Below are 23,872 nucleotides of genomic sequence, written 5' to 3' on the forward strand. Positions count from 1 at the left end.
CTAGATTTCATCGATCACAACCTAGAGAAACATAACCCATTGTGGCTCTCACCTTCATAGACTTTACCAAATCATTTGACTTAATCAATCAATAAAATTATATACAAAACCTTAGGTTTTGGAGAGCTGTCATACAATGGCTAATAGACTTCCTTGTGACCGGCCCCAAGCTGTACGCTTCTGAAGGGCAGTCTCCACTTTTCAGTTACTTGCGGTGACTCCCCCCCCCCCCACACACACCCCAAGGCACGAGGATGGGAACACTGTTTCCTCATCAACGAGGCTTTGAAAGACACTTCCGGTTGTTGGAAATATATCGAGAACTCCATCTTTGACATCAGTGCGTACAATTCGGCAACGCCCTCCAGAATATACTGAACAGTTTCCAAGATTGGTCTACCGCCAACCGTGTCACTATCATACCAACCATGTTTCGCTTCCCTCCATCGCGCTGGGCCTCGACACACTTCAGGGTGTAGACGCCACCGTCCACCAGGCCCCTCGGCGTCACCATAGATAACAAACTTAGCTATAGTTCCCATTTCCTCCGTTGTCCCTGGTCCCTTTGACTTTATGTACGTCTGACCTTATGAATGTTTACACAACATTCATACTTATTAAACGCACCTATGCTTCCTCCTCTCCCTGGTCTTCTTCCGTGTTTGCTCTTCAATAAGGACTCCTAGAGAATGCGAAACTATTCTCTTCCCTTGTTACACCATATATTTTTATTATCTCTTGTTTATAATTTTACCATTTACCAGTACATGAGAAAACTGGAGTGCCCGGAGCAAACCTGTGATGTTTGGTAGTGAGGGTCACACAGCTTCTCACGTGTGTTCAGGACTCCAACCCCGGACATATTAGTGAGAGATGCTCGCGTTACCGCTATACCACCAACAACTCAACATGTCATCATCGTAACCTCATCTATCAGTTTCGGACAAAGCTGCTATATCATCTTCGTCCATCGCCACCACAACCTCATCTTGCCCACATGATCACATGCCCGGTACTGGTCGCTTTGAGAATAGCCCCATTCTAACCATTATAAAAATCATCAACAACTTAGATAACTTGTGTGTTCACTCCTTACCACTCTTCATTTTGTACTGTAACGGTACTGAAATTCCTTGTTTAATGACCCTCCCTACCCCTGTGTGTTATATATTGTACTGTATGTATGTTTTTGCATATTTCGAGTTTATACCATTAATTATTATTATTATTATTATTATTATTATTATTATTATTATTATTATTATTATTATTATTAGCAAACAAACACAAACATAATCCTTGAACACACACATACACATACACACACACACACACACACACACACACACACAGGGGACGGAGGCGGGATGGACTGGGGATGATTGATGAAGAAATGATCATACGGCAGATGATGACCAATTTAAGGTCTGCGGGACACCCTCTCAGACGTGCATGTCTGTCTGTCTGTCTGTGTTTATTTTTTTTAGTTTGCTTGTCACTTTATCTCTGTTTGGTTGTCTGTGTCTGTCTCTTTATCTCTATCTGTCTGTCTGTATTTTTGTTTGTTTATCTGTCTCTCTGTCTATCTTTTTGCCTGTCTAGCAGTAATTGTTTGTCTGTCTGTCTGTCTGTCTGGTTAGGTAGGACCTGTGTGTTTGCGTGGTTCAGTTAGCGTTGTGTGAACTTTCTTGTGTTTCATTCATTATGCACATATGTGTGCACATGTGTATTTATCTGTGTACGTCTTTGATATTTGTGTACATGTGTGTTGTGTGTGCACATGTGTGTCTTATATCTGCGCATGGGGTATTGTGTGTTGCGCGCGTGTGTGTGTGTGTGTGCGCGTTATCGATGCACGTGTGTTTTGCAAGATATATACACAATTGCACATGCATGTATTGTCTGTGGGAATGTGCGTGTACCATCTGTGCACATATGTGTGTTATATGTGTGCATGTGTGTCTTTGCATAGGAGTGTTGTCTGTGCGTTTGTCTTATCTGTGCACGTGTATGTTGTTTGTGTACATGTGTGTGTTATCCGTACACACGTGCGTGCTCACGTTAACTTTGTACAGTTTAATGTTTGTCTTTTGCTAAATCTGTGTTGTTGCCTCAAGTGGTGAGTCATCTGGTTATATCTACACACAGTAGCTCCCTTGTGTCCTTTTATGGTAAGACTGTGTTTTGTATTTATTGTTGCTCAACATTCTACATCTCCCTGTTGTCCAAACCTGTTAATATAATAATTTATGTTCTAGCAGGATCAGATGACAGTAGTGACCGAGGTGTGCGTGACGTCCTTTGCTGGTGGTGGTGACGTCTCTTATACGACACTGTTCTTGTTTACACACTCACACACAGACACACACAGGGGCGTCATTTTTTTGGGGGGGGGGAGCTAGGGGGGCACAAGGGGGGCACTCGCCCCCCAAGACCTGGCTTGCCCCCAAAACCTGGCTTGCCCCTCTTAAGAGCTGGCTTGCCCCCCCCCCCAGACCTAGCCTGCCCCTCCCAAGGGCTGTCTTGCTCTCCAAGGAAAATTTTAATGATATTCCTTTTTCATATCGACGATTTTGGATTAGGTGAGAACATCTCAATGGTATTTATACTTTGCATAATTAAACAAAATGATAAATATTCATCTATTTTCATTGTTCCCATTACCTATCATCTATAAACTGAATAGCAGCAAGGAAGTAAGTCATATTGCTAACAACCACACTGTCCATACCGGGCAGATGCAAATTGAAAATATAAAACATGTTGGAACGTGTTCCGTCTGTTAGAGAACCACCCGGCGGCACCACGGTGGAGCAAGATTTTGACCCCTACTCTTTGCATGCAATGGTGTTGCTCCCCCCATAAGCAAAATCTGAAATGACGCCCCTGCACACACACACACACACACACAGTCAGTTAAACAGTGTATAGACAATTTAGAACGTGGCGACCTGTGGGGTAATGGTCAGCATTCTCGCCTTGCAAGTGAGCGGACCCGAGTTCGATCCCCAGGCATGGTGTAACTTTGGGCAAGTTTCTTTACACCATTTGCCTCTGTCTACCCAGCAGTAATTGGGAACCTGGATGTTAATCGATTTACGGATCGCATTCCAGGGTAATGGTTAGCCAGTGCAGTTGGCGAGTTGTCCGGTCTTCTCGGGCTATTCCTTGACACTGGGTCATGCAACTCGTTAACTTAGGATGTGGTTGTTGTGTTGGCGACAGCTTCTACACCTTAAACACTGGGTCATGCAGCTCGTTAACTCAGGGTGTGGTTGTTGTGTTGGCGACAGCTTCTACACCTTAAACACTGGGTCATGCAGCTCGTTAACTCAGGGTGTGATTGTTGTGTTGGCGACAGCTTCTACACCCTAAACACTGGGTCATGCAGCTCGTTAAGTCGGGGTGTGGTTTTTGTGTTGGCGACAGCTTCTACACCTTAAACACTGGGTCATGCAGCTCGTTAAGTCGGGGTGTGGTTGTTGTGTTGGCGACAGCTTCTACATCTTCAACAAATTCACGCCTAGGTGGCACGTAGGCCGGCCATATTCGTTACACGAGGGGCAACTATTAGAAAATGCAGATGAATAAAGAAGAAAAAACATCGATAAGAATAACAAGAATAATTCTATGTTGAGCCACCAAGGGTAGTAAGGTGGCCAGGGCTTTTCAGTAAATATCTCTTTCCTTCTCTAACACCACCAATACCTCCACCACACTGCCACTATTACAATCACCATCACTAATATAGGGTGATTTTTTTTATTCGAGAACCCTAAATAATTCCCATAACCTAAAAAGTACATACAGTGAAACCTCCATACAACGGACTTCTATATCCACATAACCCGTTAGATGGGGGTTTCATATCTGATGGACCCTCGATATAATGGCCCTTCATATCTCTATGCTTCGTTAGATGGAGGTTTTATATCTAACGGGCCCTCGATATAACAGACTTTCTTCTTCATATAATCCGTTAAATAGAGGTTTCACTGTAAGTTAGGAACCTAATGTTTTGCGTAAATGTAGCCTAATGTCACAGCAAGACGTAAAATGATCCTGAGGTATCACGTGACCCTCCAGTGGCGTTAACGGTAGAAAAACGTGTGTCTTATTATACCCATCTCCATCCCTAGATCTTACACCGCCAGATTTTGTTTTTGTTTTTTGTGGGAAAATTTGAAGGATATAGTGTGTGCTACGAAACCACGCAAGAATCGGTGACGCAATCAGGAATATCCCCAAGAAATGCTACACTCTGCCAAGAATAAATTTGTGCCTGCAACATGGTGGTGGACACTTTCAACACGCCATTTAAGGTAATCAATTGCGTGGATCATGTCACGTCTTTATGTAACATTAAGTTACATTTACGCAAAATAATAGATTCCTAACTGATATAGTTTTTAGTGCGTGGGAATTATTTAGGGTTCTTCAATAAAAAAAATTACCCTGCTACCTTCACCACCACCGCTACCACCACTACCATCCCAATCGTCGCTTCCATCACTTTCACCATCAACACAGCTATTAGCACGATGACCATCACCACCACCACTACTACTATCACTACAGCCATATCTACTACCCCTACCTACCACTGTATCCTCCACCACCACCACCACTTCATCACTTTAAGCACAACCACCATTATCTTAAACACAACCAATACTACCTACACCATAACCCCAACCACCTTTGATACTCGTATTGAAAGTAATGTCTTGACTACCGCCTTAACTTTTCTGGCACCCAATTATCGACTTGATACAAATAAGTTGAAAGTTGTCTTGGCATTTAATTGAAAGACATCAAGATTCGTCGTAGACATCTTGGCGGACGTCTGAAACAATAGGATTCTTGAGCCAGTCCACCTATGTGTTGAAAGTCGTAAGCCATCTTGACATGAGTCTTGACAGGCACCTTAACAGGCAGGTGCGAGGGCAAGTCATACGTGTGAGACGTCGCCTCCCTTCCACCACCGACGCACGCGAGAAACCACTTGGTCCCCCGCGGCCCTCAGTCCAGCTTGAAGAAACTCAGCCCAGCCTTGGGACATTTATCTCAGGTTGAGGACATTCATTCCATCTTGAGTACAATCAGTTCAGTTTGTAGGGTCTCAGTGCAGCCCGGAAACACTAAATTCAGCCCGGATATATTCACTACAAACATACTCTCTCGCCCGACTCCTAACCATGACTGTGTTACCGACATCTTTGTCGAGGTTCTTCATTTCTTGCGGTTTGATGTATTTAAATGTTTTAAAATTGTTAACAATATTTTTTTTTTTACCGTGTTTCCCTCATCTGGTCATTTTGATTCCTCAAATTTTCAAGATTTCCTTCTGGACATTCCTATCGTTGTGTACGGTTCCTTGCCGACTATTTCACTGATGGTGCTTGAGTACCTTTAGGTTCTTACTCTCCTCTTCCTCCTCATTAATGACATATCCATTCCTTCCAGTAGCACGCACTCCTTTCCTGATGATTCACATCATATAATCAGGGATAAGGGGATAATGGTAGAGATATTAATGGGCACAAGAGAGGGTGGGAGAACCTGAGGCAGGCACAGACTGGGATGGATGGATGAAAATAATAGCAGGATTCTCTCGATATGCAATATCTAAGGATTAATAAAAACAGCCCGGAAACGCTGAGAGTGGATAAACTTGTCGCCTACCCTCAGACAAGAGGATGGCACTTTTGATTGACCCGTAAAAAAAAAAAAAAATAAATCAACCATTTAAACTAGAGACACTGCAGATTAGGAAAACTCGCATACTCTACCCAATCTTTACCAAACTCACGCCATCCCAACTTAGCTCTTTCCAGTCCTGTGATACCCAATCCAGTTCGCTTTCACTCAGGCAAGCACAGGGACACTTAAGCAAGCACAGGAACACTCAAGGCAAGCACAGAGACACTTAGACAAGCACAGAGACACTTAGGTAAGCACAGGGACACTTAGGCAAGCACAGGGTCACTCAAGGCAAACAGGGACACTCAGGTAAGCACAAGGGCACTCAAACAAGCACAGGGATGCTCAGGTAAGCACAGAGACACTCAGAAGCACAGGGACACCCAGGCAAGCACAGGGATACTCATGCAAGTACAGAGACTCCCAGAGAAGCACAGGGAACACTCAGGTAAACACAGGAACATTCACACAAGCACATGGACACTCATCCAAGTACAGAGACAACCAGAGAAGCACAGGGACACTCAGGCAAACACAGGGAAATTTAGGCAAGCACAGGGACACTCAGGCAAGCACAGGGACACTCAGGCAAACACAGGGACATCCAGAGAAGCACAGGGACACCCAGGTAACTAAAGGACACTCATGCAAGAACGGGAACACTCAGGTAAACTCAGGAACATTCACGCAAGCACAGGGACACTCATGCAAGTACAGAGACAACCAGAGAAGCACAGGGACACTCAGGCAAACACAGGGAAATTTAGGCAAGCACAGGGACACTCAAGGAAACACAGGGACACTCAGGCAAACACAGGGAAATTTAGGCAAGCACAGGCGCACTCATGCAAACACAGGGACATTTAGGGAAGCACAGGGACAATCAGGCAAGCACAAGGACTCTCAGGCAAGCACAGGGACACTCGGAGCAAGACCAGGGACATTTAGGCAATCAGAGAGACACTCAGGTAAGCACAGGGACAACCAGGCAAGCACAAGGACACTCGATCAAAAACAGGGACACTCGGACAAATACAGGGACACTGGGGCAAACACAGGGACACAGAAGAAAACACATAAGAACATAAGAACATAAGAAAATAAGGAGTCTGCAATAGGCCGGTTGGCCTGTGCATGGCAGCTCCTGTCGAGAGTTACTACCACTCTCTATCATCCATGAATCTATCTAGCCTCCTTTTGAAAATTTCCAGAGTTCCCGCACTTACTACAACGTTGTTAAGCTTGTTCCACTCGTCCACCACCCTATTTGTGAACCAGTTTCTTCCTATCTCCCTCCTAAACCTAAACTTATCCAACTTGAATCCGTTGCTCCGAGTCCTATCCTGCTCGGATATTATAAGAACTTTATCTATATCCCCTTTATTGATTCCTTTCACCCACTTAAATACTTCTATCATATCTCCCCTCACTCTTCGTCGTTCTAGGGAATGCAAGTTTAGCTTCTTTAACCTCTCTTGATATGGAAGGTTTCTAAGTCCCGGAATCATTTTCGTCATTCTTCGCTGCACCGACTCCAGTGAATTGATATCCATTCTATAATAAGGGCACCAGAACTGAACCTCATAATCGAGGTGTGGCCTGACTAACGCAAGATATAATTGCAATACGACCTCTGCACTCTTATTACTTACACTTCTAGATAACATAAGAACATAACATAAGAATGGAGGAAACTGCAGCGGGCCTATTGGCCCATACTGGGCAGTCCCGTTTACACCCAACCCCTATTGCTCATATGAGCATCCAACCTATGTTTGAAACAATTCAGCGTATTCGAGTTAATGATGATATTTGGTAACTTGTTCCATTCATCCACTACTCTGTTTCCAAACCAGTGTTTACCTATTTCACGCCTAAATCTAAATTTGTCTAATTTAAAACCATTGTTACGAGTTCGCTCCTGGTTGGATAGTTTGAGTACCTTTGTAATGTCCCCTTTGTTTAGCCCTGCCTTCCACTTATACACCTCTATCAGGTCGCCCCTCGCTCTACGTCTCTCGAAGGGAGTGCAAATTAAGATGCTTTAACCTGTCTCTATACTCAAGGTTCCTAATGCCCGGGATTAGTCTTGTCATTCTCCTCTGAATTCTTTCCAAGGATTCTATATCCATTCTGTAATACGGTGACCAGAACTGAACTGCGTAATCCAGGTGTGGTCTCACAAGAGCAAGATACAGTTTTAGGATGACCTCGCTAGTCTTGTAACTAACACTCCTTTGTATGAACCCAAGTACTTTATTAGCCTTGTTACGAGCAAAAACACATTGTTTACTTGGCTTAAGGTTCCTACTTATCATTACTCCTAAATCTCTCTCGCAGTCGGATTTCTCTATGGCATCGTTGTTCATCTGGTATCTGGTTTCCCTGTTTACATCTCCTATACTGAGTACTTTACTTTTGTCGACGTTGAATTTCATCTGCCATTTTTCAGACCATTCGAAAAATTTGTTTAGATCTTCCTGTAGTTTTGCCGAGTCCTCGTCAGATTTGATAACACGTCCTATTTTAGTGTCATCAGCAAATTTACTTATGTTGCTGTCAATGCCGATATCTATGTCGTTTATGTATATAATAAATAATAATGGTCCAAGTACTGAGCCTTGGGGAACTCCACTTCAGACGCTGTCTAATGGGACTTAGTGCCGTTTAATGCTCACTCGCTGTTTCCTGTCCTGTAACCACGCCCTAATCCATTTAAGATGTCACCTTGATGTTACGAGAGCTTCTACCTTTCTAATTAGTCTTTTCGTGGGGGACTCTTATCGAAGGCTTTACAAAGTCGAGATATACCACATCATAATTAGTGCCTCGGCCCACTGATTCGAAAACTGATGAAAAGAATGTTAATAGATTAGTTAGGCAAGAACGTCCGCTTGTGAAGCCATGCTGGGAATCATTGATCAATCCGTGCTTCTCCAGGTGATGTCGAATAAAGTTTGAAATGATTGCTTCCAGTAATTTGCCTACTATTGATGTTAGACTGATTGGGCGGTAGTTAGAGGATAGTGATCTATCCCCCTTCTTGAAAATCGGTATTACATTCGCTATCCTCCAGGATTCTGATACTATACCTGTTTTTAATGACATGTTAAACTACTTTGCTAAGGGCATACTAAGCTCTTCCTTACATTCCTTTAATACTCTGGCAAATATCTCATCGGGACCAGGTGACTTATTAGGCTTTAGTTTGTCTATTTGCTTACTAACATCGTTACTAGTCACTACTATCTCACTTAATTTGTTTTCTTCACTATCTCTGAATAGAGTCGGTGCCTTCCGGGTATCATAAGCTTCTAAATTTTCGGTGGTGAAAAACTGCTGGAAAATATTTATTCAAATTATTGCTCATTTCTCCGCTGCTATCAGTGAGCTTGCCGAAGTCTTCGACCCCGTATTGGTCCAATCTTTTCTCGTGTTTTTAGTTTGATACATTTGGTAGAATCCTTGGGTTTGTCTTCGCCTCCCTTGCTATCCTTACCTCATTATTCCTCTTTGCTTTCCTTATCTAGGTTTTAACCCTACTCGCCATTACCCTAATAGTCCCGATATAATTTCGCTTACCATTTATCTCAACGCATAGCCTTGGCCAATGATGTTCTTTAAATAATTATTTATCCATTTAAAGTCATCATGGTCTGATCTGAGTTTTTATGGTATGTTCTGCTCAGCATTAAGCAACTCACTATTTAAATTGTCGAACTCTGCAGATCTGTAGATCTCGCGATTAGGAAGTCGGTGGGTCATCTGTCGTGTTCACAGCCGTTTTATTAATTTCTCTCTCAGCTGCCTCTTTAGTCCGTCAAAAGTTTGCCCTTCAAATCTGGTACTTAGTGGAATTTTCACGCCTGCCCCTGGAAAATCTAACTGAAATTTAATTTTCAGATCGCTGTTTGCAAGTTCGCTCTCACCTCGACATTGCTAATTAGGGTTTTCTGTTCGACAGAACTAAGTCCAGTATATGGTTACTCTGCGGTGGGGTTCGGTTATATGTTGACTTAGGAAACAGTCCTGGATCGTCTCGACAAAATCTTTCAGATTCTGAGTTACCCGTAAGGTCAGTCCAATCTATTTGGCCAAGGTTAAAGTCGCCTACTATACAGACTATACTACTATACAGATATAAAACCTAATACTCTGTTTGCCTTATTTCGAACATTATGCACTGTTTTCTAGGCCGTAGGTCCGAGCTTACAAGTGCCCCTAAGTCTCTTTCACAAGTCGACCTTTCTAGGTTGATGTTGTTTAGTCTGTATACGTTGACAGTATTTGTTCTACCAATATTAAGTACGCTGCACTTGCTGGTGTTGAATTTCATTTGCCATTTCCCTGACCACTCTTGCAGTTTATTTAAATCTTCCTGTAGTGTATTTGCATCCTGCCCTGAATTAATCTGCTGCCCTATTTTGGTATCATCCGCAAACTTGCTTATGTCACTGCTGATCCCAGTATCTAGATCGTTTATATAGATTATAAACAAGAGAAGGCCCAGTACTGACCCCTGGGGAGCATCACTGATTACACAGCCCCACTCTGATTTGACACCATCTACGCTGACACTCTGTGTTCTATCAGCGAGCCACAATTTTATCCAATTTAAAACTTTTCCCTCGATACCATGAGCCTAAATTTTTCTCAGACGCCTCTGATATGGTACTCTGTCAAACGCTTTGCTAAAGTTCAAGTAAATAACATCGTAATTATCGGGTCATTATCTACTGACCTGACCTCACGGTTTCACCTGGCCTAACCTGAAGGATGGAGCACACCTGCATTGCCCCATGTTACTGTCCTGGCCACGTGGCCACACACCTGCCCATCCGCATCCAGCCCATGCGAGCACGAACTGATTGCTATAAGAACAGCCCAGTCTCAACCATTGTAAAAATTATCAACACCTTATTATTATATATCATATTTGTATCACTTATGTTACTTGCATATCATTTGTAAATCAAAACCCATCCCCCAATTATGTAATTGTATATTTTCAGCCGTCCAGCTGCCATGCTCTTTTAATAAACCGTTAATTATTATTATTATTATTATTATTATTATTATTATTATTATTATTATTATTATTATTATTATTATTATTATTATTATTATTATTATTATTATTAACATTATTATTATTATTATTATTATTAGAAACGCTCAGGCAAACATATCGACACTCAGACAAGCATAGGAACATTCAGGCAAGCAACAGGGACACTCAGGGAAGTATAGGGGCACTCAGGGAAGCACAGTGACACCCAGGCAAGCATAGGAACACTCAAGCAAGCTCATGGATACACTGGCAAGCACAGGGACACTCAGGTAAATACAGGGACACTCAGGTAAAACACAGAAACACTCAGGCAAACACTGGGTCACTCAGGGAAACACAGGAACACTCAGACAAACACAGAAAAAACTCAGACAAGCATAGGGACATTCAGGCAACCTACAGGGACACTTAGGGATAGTACAGGGACAGTCAAGCATGCACAGAGACTCTCGGGCAAGCATTGGGACACGCAGGGAAGGACAGGGGCAATTAGGCAAGTAGAAGTACACTTGGCCAAACACATGGAAACTCAGGAAAGCACAAGGACAATGGTGCAAGCACAGGGACACTTAGGTAAGTACCGGGACACTCGGGCAAATACAGGAACACTCGGGCAAAATCCGGGGCACTCAGGCAAGCACAAGGACACTCAGGCAAGCACAGCGACACTCAGGCAAACACAAGGACTCTTGGAGACATAGGAACATTCAGGCAGACACAAGAACACTCAGGCAGACAAAAGAACACTCTGCCAGATAGAACACTCAGACAGACACAGGGACACTCAGGGAGACACAGGGACATTCAGGCAGACACAGGGACACTCAGGCAGACACAGGGACACTCAGCCAGACACAGGAACACTCAGACAGACACAGGGACACTCAGGCAGACACAGGAACACTCAGGCCAGACACAGGGACACTCAGGGAGACACAGGGACATTCAGTGAACACAGGGACACTCCAGGCCAGTTCCCCCAAGGGACCTCAAAAAAGTGACCCAGGGACACTCAGACAGACACAGGGACACTCAGGCAGATACAGGAACACTCCAGACAGACACAGGGACACTCCAGGAGACACAGGACATTCAGGCGAGACACAGGGACACTCAGGCAGACCTGGGACATAGGGCAGACACAGGAACACTCAGACAGACACAGGGACACTCAGAGAACTGGGGACATTCAGGCAGACACAGGAACACTCAGGTGAGACACAGGAACACTCAGACAGACACCCAGGAACCTCCAGGCAGACACAGGGAACACTCAGGAACTGGGACATTCAGGCAGACACAGGAACACTCAAGGAAGCGAGACACAGGACACTCAGACAGACACCTACAGGGACACTCAGGCAGACGCACAGAAGACATCAGACAGACTTACAGGGACATTCAAGGCAGACACAGGGACACTCAAGGGAGTTACAGGGACATTCAGGCAGACACAGGAACCTCCAGACCAGACACAGGGACACTCAGGCAGACACAGGAACCTCAGGCAGACACAGGGACCTCAGGTGAACACAGGGACACTCAAGACAGACTAGGAACACTCGAGCAGACACAGGAACATCAGGCCAGACACAGGAGGACACTCAAGGCAGACACAGGGACACTCCAGGCAGACACAGGGACACTCAAGGCAAACTGGGAACACTCAGGCAGACACAGGAACACGCTCAGACGAACACAGACACTCAGGCAGACACAGGGGACCTCCAGGCAGACACAGGAACCTCAGACAGACTGGGAACACTCCAGACAGACACAGAACACTCAGGCAAACAGGAACACTCCAAGCAGACACAGAACACTCAGGCAGACACAAGAACACTCCAGACAATTTACAGGGAACCTCAGGCAGACAGGGTACTCAGGCAAACACAGGACACTCAGGCAGACACAGGAACACTCCAGACAATTTGGGAACACTCCAGACAGACCCTACAGGGACACTCCAGGCAGACACAGGGACACTCAGGCAGACTACCCAAGACACTCAGGCAGACACAGGGACACTCAGGCAGACACAGGGAACACTCCAATTGAACACAGGGACCTCAGGCAGACCTGGGAACACTCAGGCAGACACAGGGACCTCCAGGCAGACACAGGGAACACTCAGATTGAACTGCAGAACCTCCAGGCAGACACAGGAACACTCAGACAGACACAGGAACACTCAGACAGACACAGGGACACTCAAGAACACAGGGACACTCAGGGAGACACAAGGGGACACTCAGGGAACACAGGGGACAGTCAAGGCAGACTGGGGACATTCAGGGGACACCCAGGGGTTACTCAGGAGACAGGGGACACTCAGACAGACTGGGAACACTCAGACACACACAGGGACACTCAGACAGACACAGGAACACTCAGACAGACACCCCAGGGACATTCAGGAGCCACAGGGACACTCAGGGAGACACAGGAACACTCAGACTAACACCCAGGAACACTCAGGTGGGCTAGGACACTCAAGGGAGACAGGGACCTCCAGGCAAACACAGGGACACTCAGGCAGACACAGGAACACTCCAGGCCAAACACAGGGACACTCCAGGCGGGCCGGAACACTCAGACAGACACAGGAACACTCAGACAGACACAAGGGACCTCCAGGCAGACACAGGGACCTCAGGGCAGACACAGGAACACTCAGGCGGACACAGGGGACACTCCAGGCAGACTGCAGGAACACTCAGACAGACTGGGACCCTCAGGCAGACACGGAACACTCAGGCAGACACAGGGACCTCCAGACACGGAACACTCCAGACAGACCTGCCGAGACACTCAGGCCTTTACAGGAACACTCAGGCAGGCAGGAACACTCCAGGCAGACACAGGACACTCAGGCAGACACAGAGACACTCCAGACGAAACACAGGGGACCTCAGGCAGACACCTGCCCAGGAACACTCCAGGCAGACACAGGGGACCTCAAGGCAGACAGGAACACTCAAGGCAGACCTGGGGACACTCAGGCCAGACAGGAACCTCCAGGCAGACACCACAGGGACCTCCAGGCAGACCTGGGAACACTCAGGCAGACACCAAAGACACTCAGGCAGACTACAGGGGACCTCCAGGCAGACCTGGAACACTCCAGGCAGACACAGGGACACTCCAGGCAGACACAGGAACCGCTCAGGCAGACTGGGACACTCAGGCAGACTGGGAACACTCAGGCAGACTGCAGGTTACTCAGCAGGTGAAACACAGGGACCTCAAAGACCAGACACAGGGACCTCCAGGTGAACTGGGGACACTCCCAGGCAGACACAGGGACACTGGGGGCAGACACAGGAACACTCCAGGCAGACACAGGGACACTCCAGGCGGGCAAGGTACTCCAGGCAGACACAGGGACACTCCCAGGCAGACACAGGGCACTCAGGCAGACATAGGAACATTCAGGCAGACAGGAACACTCAGACAGACACAGGGACACTCAGACAGACACAGGGACACTCCAAGCACAGGACCTCAGGCAGACACAGGAACACTCCAGGCAGACCTGGGGACCTCAGGCAGACACAGGAACACTCAGGCGAACTTACAGGAACACTCAGGCAGACACAGGAACACTCAGGCAGACACAGGGACACTCAGACAGACCTGGGAACACTCAAAGACAGACCTGGGAACACTCAGGCAGAAACACAGGACACTCCAGGCAGACACAGGAACACTCAGGGCAGACACAGGGACACTCAGACAGGCCTGGGAACACTCGAACCAGACACAGGAACACTCAGGCAAACACAGGAACACTCAGGCAGACACAGAACACTCAGACAGACACAGGAACACTCAGACAGACACAGGGGACACTCAGGGAGACTACAGGGACACTCGAACCCCAAGGGACACTCAGGGGAACCCCAGGACATTCAGGCAGACACAGGGACTTCCCAGGGAGACAGGACACTCAGGAGACACAGGACACTCAGATGAACACAGGGAACACTCAGGTACCACCACAGGGGACCTCCAGACAGACACAGATTCTCAGACAGACACAGGGACATTCAGGGGTCTGGGGACCTCAGGGGAACACAGAACACTCAGACAGACACAGGAACCTCAGGCAGACACAGGACACTCGGGGAACCTACCCCAGGAGGACACTCAGGCAAACACAGGGGACACTCAGGGCAGGCTGGGGAACACTCAGGCAAACACAGGGACACTCTGAGCAGACACAGTGCTCAGACCAGACAGGGTGCCTCAGACAGACTACAGGGACACTCAGAGCCCAGACACCACAGGGACCTCAGAGCCCAGACACAGGAACACTCCAAGGCCAGACACAGGGACACTCCAGGCAGACACAGGAACACTCAGACAGATTTAGGGACCCTCAGGCAGACACAGGAACCTCCAGGCAAACACAGGGGACACTCAGGCAGACACAGGAACACTCAGACAGACCTGGAACACTCAGGCAGACACCAGGAACCTCAGGGCACAGGGACATTCAGGCAGACACAGGGAACACTCAGGCAGACACAGGGACACTCCAGACAGACACAGGGACACTCAGGCGAACTGGAACACTCCAGACAGACACAAGGGACATTCAGACAGACAGGAGGAACCTCAGGAGACCCCAGGGACATTCAGGCAGACACAGGAACACTCAGACAGACACCACAGGGCACTCCAGACAGACACAGGAACACTCCAGGCAGACGGGACACTCAGGTGAACCTGGGACCTCCAGGCAGACTGGAACCTCAGACAGACACAGGAACATCCCGGGCAGACACAGGAACACTCAGGCAGACACAGGGACACTCAGGCAGACACAGGAGGACGCCAGGCCAAACTAGGAACACTCAGGCAGACACAGGAACACTCCAGACAGACACAGGAACCTCAGGCAGACACAGAGACCTCAGGCAGACACAGGAGACACTCAGACAGACAGGGTACTCAGACAGACACAGGAACACTCAGGCAAACACAGGAACACTCAGGCAGACACAGAAACACTCAGGCAGACACAAGAACACTCAGACAGACACAGGGACCTCCAGCGAACACAGGAACCTCAGGCAAACACAGGGGACACTCAGGCAGACACAGGAACACTCAAGACAGACACAGGAACACTCCAGACAGACACAGGGACACTCAGGCAGACTGGGGACACTCAAGGCAGACACCCAGGAACACTCCAGGCAGACACAGGGACTCAGGCAGACACAGGAGACACTCAGACAGACACAGGACCTCTCAGGCAGACACCCAAGACACTCAGGCAGACACAGGGACACTCAGGCGAGACACAGGAACCTCAGACAGACACAGGAACACTCAGGCAGTTACAGGAACACCAGACAGACTGGAACACTCAGACAGACACAGGGACACTCAGGGAGACACAGGGACACTCCAGGGAGACACAGGGACACTCAGGGAGACACAAGGGACAGTCAGGCAGACACAGGGACATTCAGGAGACACAGGGACACTCAGGGAACACAGGAGACACTCCAATGAACACAGGAACACTCAGACACACACAGGGACACTCCAGACAGACACAGAACACTCCAGACAGACACAGGGACATTCAGGAGACACAGGAGGACACTCAGGGAGACACGGAACACTCAGACTAACACAGGAACACTCAGGCAGACACAGGGACACTCAAGGGGGGCCTGGGACACTCAGGCAAACACAGGGACACTCAGGCAGACTGCAGAACCTCCAGGCAAACACAGGGACACTCAGGCAGACTGGAACACTCAGACAGACACAGAGACACTCCAGACAGACACAGGGACACTCCAAGCTGAACAGGGGACACTCAGGCGAATTTTGGGAACACTCAGGCAGACACAGGGACGCCAGGCAGACCTGGGAACACTCAGACAGACACAAGGGACCCTCAGGCAGACACCTGAGGAACATGAGGCAGACACAGGACCTCAAATAGACACAGGAACACTCAGATGAACTGGGAACACTCAGGCAGACACAGGAACACTCAGGCAGATTTAGGAACCTCAGGCAGACACAGGGACACTCAGGCAGACACAGGAACACTCAAGGCAAACACAGGGACCTCAGGCAGACACCAGGAACTGCTCAGGCAGACACACAGGACACTCAGGGCAGACCCCAGGAACACTCAGGCAGACACAGGGACCTCAAGGCAGACACAGGAACACTCAGGGCAGACACAGGGACCTCAAGGCGAGACACAAGACACTCAGGCAGACACAGGAACCTCCAGGCAGACACAGGACACTCAGGCAGACACAGGAACCTCAGGCAGACACAGGGACACTCAGGCCGAACTGGGAACAACTCGGGCAGACACAGGGACACTCCAGGCAGACTGCAGGAACCTCCAGGCAGACACAGGAACACTCAGAGCAAACTTTAGGACACTCAGACAGACACAGGGACACTCAGACAGACACAGGGACACTCAGGCGAACACAGGACACTGAGGGCAGACACAGGAACACTCCAGGCAGACACAGGGACACTCAGGCAGACTGCAAGGAACACTCCAGGCAGACACAGGGACACTCAGGCAGACACAGGAACCTCAGGCAGTATGGAACATTCAGGCAGACTGCAGGAACACTCAGACGGACACAGGGGACCTCAGACAGACACAGGGGACCTCAGGCACACACAGGACCCTCAGGCAGACACAGGAACCTCAGGCAGACACAGGGATTCCTCCAGACAGCAGACACAGGAACACTCCAGGCAGACACAGGAACACTCAGGCAGACCCCGAGCATCCCAGGCAGACCTGGGGACCTCAGACAGACACAGGAACACTCAGACAGACACAGAACACTCAGGCAAACACAGGAACCTCCAGGCAGACACAAGAACCTCAGGCAGGCCGGGGACACTCAGACAGACTGGAACCTCAGACAGACACAAGACACTCAGGCCAGAAACACAGGAACACTCAGGCAGACACAGGAGACACTCAGACCCAGACACAGGAACCTCCAGACAGACACAGGGACCTCAGGGAGACACCCAGGGACACTCTGGGGAGACACAGGGACACTCAGGGAGACACAGGGACATTCAGGCAGACAGGGACATTCAGGGAGAACAGGGACGCACTCAGGGAGACACAGGGACACTCAGACAGACACAAGAGACACTCCGGAGCCTAGGACACTCAGACTGAACACAAGGAACCTCCAGACAGACACAGGGACATTCAGGAGACACAGGGACACTCAGGGAACACAGGAACCTCAGACAGACACAGGAACACTCCAGGGCAGACAGGACCTCAAGGAGCACAGGGACACTCAGGCAAACACAGGGACACTCAGGCAGACCCCAGGAACACTCCAGGGCAAGCCTACAGGGACCTCCAGGCCAGTTGGGAACCTCAAGACAGACACAGGAACACTCAGACAGACACAGGGACACTCCAGGCAGACACAGGGACACTCGGGCAGACACAGGAACACTCCCAGGCAGACACAGGGACACTCAGGCAGACACAGGAACACTCAGACAGACACAGGGACCCTCAGGCAGACACAGGAACCTCAGAGGCAGACACAGGGACCTCCAGGCAGACACAGGAACCTCAGACAGACACAGGAGGAACACTCAGGCAGACACAGGAACACTCCAGGCAGACACAGGAATACTCAAGACAGACACAGGACACTCAGGGCAAGACACAGGGAACCTCCAGGCAAGCCTACGGAACACTCCAGGCAGACACAGGGACACTCAGGCAGACACAGAACACTCCAGGCAGACTGGGGACACTCGAGCAGACACAGGACACTCAGACAGACACAGGAACACTCAGACACAAACACAGGAACACTCAGGCAGACACACGGAACACTCAGACAGACACAGGGACACTCAGGGAACACAGGAACACTCAGGCAGACACAGGAACACTCAGGCAGACTACAGGACACTCAGCAGACACACAGGAACCTCAGGCAGACACAGGAACACTCAGGCAGACACCCCAAGACTCAGGCAGACCTTGTATGGAACACTCCAGGCGGGCTGGGAACACTCAGGCAGACACAGGGACACTCAGGGCAGACACAGGAACACTCAAGGCGAACCCAGGACACTCAGGCAGACACAGGAACACTCAGGCAGACACAGGAACACTCAGGCAGACACAGGGACCTCAGGCAGATTACAGGAACACTCAGGCAGACACAGGACACTCAGGCAGGCCACAGACAACTCAGGCAGACTTACAGGGACCTCAGGCAGACCTGGGAACACTCCAGGCAGACCTGGGAACCTCCAGGCAAGCACAGGGACACTCAAAGGCCAGACACAGGGACACTCCAGACAGACACAGGGACACTCAGGCAGACACAGGGACACTGAGGCAGACACTGGGAACACTCAGGCACAGACACAGGGACCTCAGGCAGACTGAGACACTCAGGCAGACACCTGGGGACACTCAGGCAGACACAGGGAACACTCAGGCAGACATAGGAACATTCCAGGCAGACACAGGAACACTCAGGCAGACACAGGGACGCACTCAGACAGACACAGGACACTCAGGCACACACAGACGCCAGGCAGATTACCTGGGAACACTCCAGTGAACCTACAGGACATCAGGCAGACACAGGAACACTCAGGCAGACACAGGAACCTCAGGCAGACACAGGAACACTCAGGCAGACACAGGGACACTCAGACGAATTACAGGAACCTCAGACAGACACCTACCTGCAAGGAACACTCAGGCAGAAACACAGGAACACTCAGGCAGACACAGGAACACTCCCAGGCAGACTGGGGACACTCAGACAGACACAGGAACACTCAGACAGACACAGGAGCCTCAGAGCCGGCTTAGGAACCTCAGCAGGCAGAACACAGGGCACTCAGACGAACTGGGAACCTCCAGACAGACACAGGGACACTCGGGAACACAGGGACACTCCAGGGGCACGAGGTTACTCAGGGAGACACAGGGACATTCAGGAACTGGGGACATTCAGGAGACACAAGGGACCTCAGGAGACACAGGGACACTCAAGCAGACACAGGAACCTCAGGCGAGCCACAGGGACCTCAGACAGACCACAGGGGCCTCAGACAGACACAGGGACATTCAAGGGAGACACAGGGTTACTCCAGGAGACACAGGAACACTCAGACAGACTTAGGAACACTCAGGCAGACACAGGGACACTCCAAGGAGACACAGGACACTCAGGCAAACACAAGGGCACTCCAGGCAGACACAGGAACACTCCGGAAGCAAACACAGGGACGCACTCAGGCAGACACAGGAACACTCAGACAGACACAGAACCTCAGACAGACACTAGAGACCTCAGGCAGACACAGGACACTCAGGCAGACTTGGGAACACTCAGGCAGACACAGGAACATAGTGGCTTAGGAACACTCAGGCAGACACAGGGACACTCAGGAGACAGGGGACCTCCGAGGCAAACACAAGGAGGACACTCAGGCAGACACCCAGGAACACTCCAGCAGAGCCAATGAGACACTCAGGCAGACACAGAACACTCAGACAGACACAGGAACACTCAGACAGACACAGGGACACTCAGGCGAACTGGGGACACTCAGGCAGACACAGGGACACTCCCAGGCAGACACAGGGACCTCAGGCAGACACAGGAACACTCAGACGAACTGAGGGAGCCCTCCAGGCAGACACAGGGAACACTCCAGGCAGACACAAGGGACCTCCAGGCAGACACAGAACACTCAGACAGACACAGGAACACTCAGGAAGGCAGACACAGGGACACTCAGGCAGACACAGGAACACTCCAGGCAGACACAGGGACACTCAGGCAGACACAGGAACACTCAAGGCAAACACAGGAACACTCAAGACAGAACTGAGGACACTCAGGCAGACACAGGAACACTCAGGCAGACACAGGACACTCAGGCAGACACAGGAACCTCAGACAGACCTGGGGACACTCAGGCAGACACAGGAACACTCCCAGGCAGACCTGGGGACACTCCAGGCAGACACAGGAACACTCCAGGCAGACACACCAGAGACACTCAGGCAGACACAGGGACCTCAGGCAGACACCCAGAACACTCAGAGCAGACTAGGGACACTCAGGCAGACACAGGAACAACTCAGGCAGACACAGGACATCAGGCAGACACCAGGAACACTCCAGAGCAGACACCCAGGAACACTCCAAGGCAAACACAGGACACTCAGACAGACCTGGGGACACTCAGACAGACACACAAGGGACACTCAGGCAGACACAGGACACTGGACACAGGAACACCAGGCAGACACAGGGGACACTCCAGGCAGACACAAGGACACTCAGAGCCCAGACAAAAGGGACCTCAGGCAGACACAAGGAACCTCAGGCAGACATAGGAACATTCAGGCAGACACAGGAACACTCAGGGCAGACACAGGGACACTCAGACAGACGCAGGGGATACTCAGGCTTTGGAACCTCAGGCAGACTACAGGAACACTCAGGCAGACCTACCCAGGGACACTCAGGCAGACACAGGAACACTTGAGCAGACACAGGAACACTCAGGCAGACACAGGAACACTTTCCAGGCAGACACAGGACCTCAGACAGACACACAGGAACACTCAGACAGACACAGGAACACTCAAAGGCAAACACCCAAGAGACCTCAGGCAGACACGAGACACTCCAGGCAGACACAGGACACTCAGACAGACACATGAACCTCAAGACAGACACAGGAACACTCCAAGCAAAACAGGAACACTCAGGCGGAACTGGGGACACTCAGACAGACACAGGAACACTGAACGAACCTGGGGACACTCAGGGAGCAGGACACTCAGGGAGGCTGGGGACACTCAAGGGAGCACAAGGGACATTCAGAGCAGACACAAGGGACATTCAGGAGACCACAGGGACCTCAGGGAGACACAGGGTTACTCAGACAGACTACAGGAACCTCCAGACACACACAGGGGACACTCAGGGAACCTGGGAACACTCAGACAGACTTTAGGAACACTCAGGGCAGACACAGGGACACTCAGAAGGAGACACAGGGACCTCCAGGCAAACACCTACAGGGACACTCAGGCAGACACAAGGGCCTCAGGCAAACACAGGGGACACTCCAGGCAGACACAGAACACTCCAGACAGACACAGGAACACTCAGACAGACACAGGGACACTCAAGGCAGACACAGGGACACTGGGCAGACACAGGAACACTCAGGCGAACCCCTACAGGGACCTCCAGGCAGACCTGGGAACACACAAAGACAGACACAGGGACCCTCAAGAGCAGGAACTGGAACACTCAGAGGCAGACACAGGGACATCAGGCAGACACAGGAACACTCAAGAACAGAACACAAGGTCCTCAGGCAGACACAGGAACCTCCAGGCAGACTAGGAATACTCAGACAGACACAGGGACACTCCAGGCAGACACAGGAACACTCAGGCAAACACAGGAACTCAGGCAGACACAGGGACACTCAGGCAGACACAGGAACACTCAGGCAGACACAGGGACACTCAGGCAGACACAAGACACTCCAGACAGACACAAGAACACTCAGGCAAGCCCCAGGAACACTCAGGCAGACACAGGAACACTCAGACAGACACAGGACACTCAGGAGACACAGGAACACTTCCAGGCAGACACAGGAACACTCCAGGCAAACACAGGGACACTCAGACAGACACACAGGGACCTCAGACAAGACACAGGACACTCCAGGCAGACACGGACACTGAGGCAGACCTGGGAACACTCAGGCAGACACAGGGGACACTCAGGCAAGACACAGGGCCTCCAGGCAGACACAGGGACACTCAGGCAGACACAGGAACTCAGGCAGACACAAGGAACATTCAGGCAGACACAGGAACACTCGGACAGACACAGGGACACTCAGACAGACTACAGGACACTCAGGCACACACACACAGGACCACTCAGGCAGAACACAGGAACACTCAGGCAGACACAGGGACACTCCAAGACAGAACCACAGGAACACTCAGGCAGACACAGGAACACTCAGGCAGACACCCCCAGGAACACTCAGGCGGGGCAGGACACTCCAGACAAGACACAGGAACACTCAGACAGACACAGGAACACTCAGAGCAAACCCCACCTAGGAACCTCAGGTAGACAGGGGTTACTCAGGCAGACAGGGACACTCAGACAGACACAGGAACACTCAGACAGACACCCAGGAACTCAGGCAAACACAGGAACACTCAAGGCAGACACAGGAACACTCAGACCAGACACAGGAACACTCAGGCAGACACAGGGACACTCCAGGGGCTGGGGACACTCAGGGAGACACAGGGACACTCAGGAGACACAGGGACATTCAGGCAGACACAGGGACATTCCAGGAGACACAGGAGGACCTCCAGGAGACCTGGGGACACTCAGACAGACACAGGAACACTCCAGACACACACAGGGACACTCAGACGAACACAGGAACACTCAGACAAGACACAGGGACATTCAGGAACTAGGGACACTCCCAGGGAACACAGGGAACACTCAGACAGACACAGGAACACTCAGGCAGACACAGGGACACTCCAAGGGGAGACACAGGGACACTCCAGGCAAACACAGGGACCTCAGGCAGACACAGAGACACTCAAGGCAAACACAGGGACACTCAGGCAGACACAGGAACACTCCAGACAGACACAGGAACACTCAGACAGACACAGGGGACACTCAGGCAGACACAGGGGACACTCCAGGCAGACACAGGAACACTCAGGCAGACACAGGGACCTCCAAGGCAGACACAGGAACACTCAGACAGACTGGGGACCCTCAGGCAGACACAGGAACACTCAGGCAGACACAGGACCTCCAGGCAGACACAGGAACACTCAGACGAACTGGAACACTCAGTGAACCTGGAACCTCAGGCGGAACTGAGATACCCAGACAGACTCCAAGGGACACTCAGGCAGACAGGAACACTCCAGGCAAACACAGGAACCTCAGGCAGACACAGGGACACTCAGGCAGACACCCAGGAACCTCAGGCAGA

At 50.1% G+C, this 23,872-nt stretch overlaps 1 protein-coding gene across 1 annotated transcript in view; it reads left to right on the plus strand.

The window, feature by feature from the left end:
- Positions 1-1,378: 1,378 nt before the first annotated feature.
- Positions 1,379-23,872, plus strand: part of LOC121857292 (filaggrin-like) — a 23,582-nt gene continuing 1,088 nt past the window's right edge. The window contains exons 1-14 of the mRNA XM_042353281.1: positions 1,379-1,425; positions 6,043-6,671; positions 11,177-11,347; positions 11,749-12,929; positions 13,290-14,550; positions 14,790-15,726; positions 15,936-16,232; positions 16,387-16,617; positions 16,837-18,168; positions 18,335-18,497; positions 18,700-19,313; positions 19,645-20,256; positions 20,694-21,916; positions 22,053-23,183. Of these exons, the coding sequence (XP_042209215.1) occupies positions 1,379-1,425; positions 6,043-6,671; positions 11,177-11,347; positions 11,749-12,929; positions 13,290-14,550; positions 14,790-15,726; positions 15,936-16,232; positions 16,387-16,617; positions 16,837-18,168; positions 18,335-18,497; positions 18,700-19,313; positions 19,645-20,256; positions 20,694-21,916; positions 22,053-23,183 (9,829 nt within the window). The remainder of the gene's footprint in view (positions 1,426-6,042; positions 6,672-11,176; positions 11,348-11,748; positions 12,930-13,289; positions 14,551-14,789; positions 15,727-15,935; positions 16,233-16,386; positions 16,618-16,836; positions 18,169-18,334; positions 18,498-18,699; positions 19,314-19,644; positions 20,257-20,693; positions 21,917-22,052; positions 23,184-23,872) is intronic.

This window comes from Homarus americanus, unplaced genomic scaffold (genome assembly GCF_018991925.1).
Source record: "Homarus americanus isolate GMGI-L3 unplaced genomic scaffold, GMGI_Hamer_2.0 scaffold20465, whole genome shotgun sequence".
Classification (NCBI taxonomy): domain Eukaryota; kingdom Metazoa; phylum Arthropoda; class Malacostraca; order Decapoda; family Nephropidae; genus Homarus; species Homarus americanus.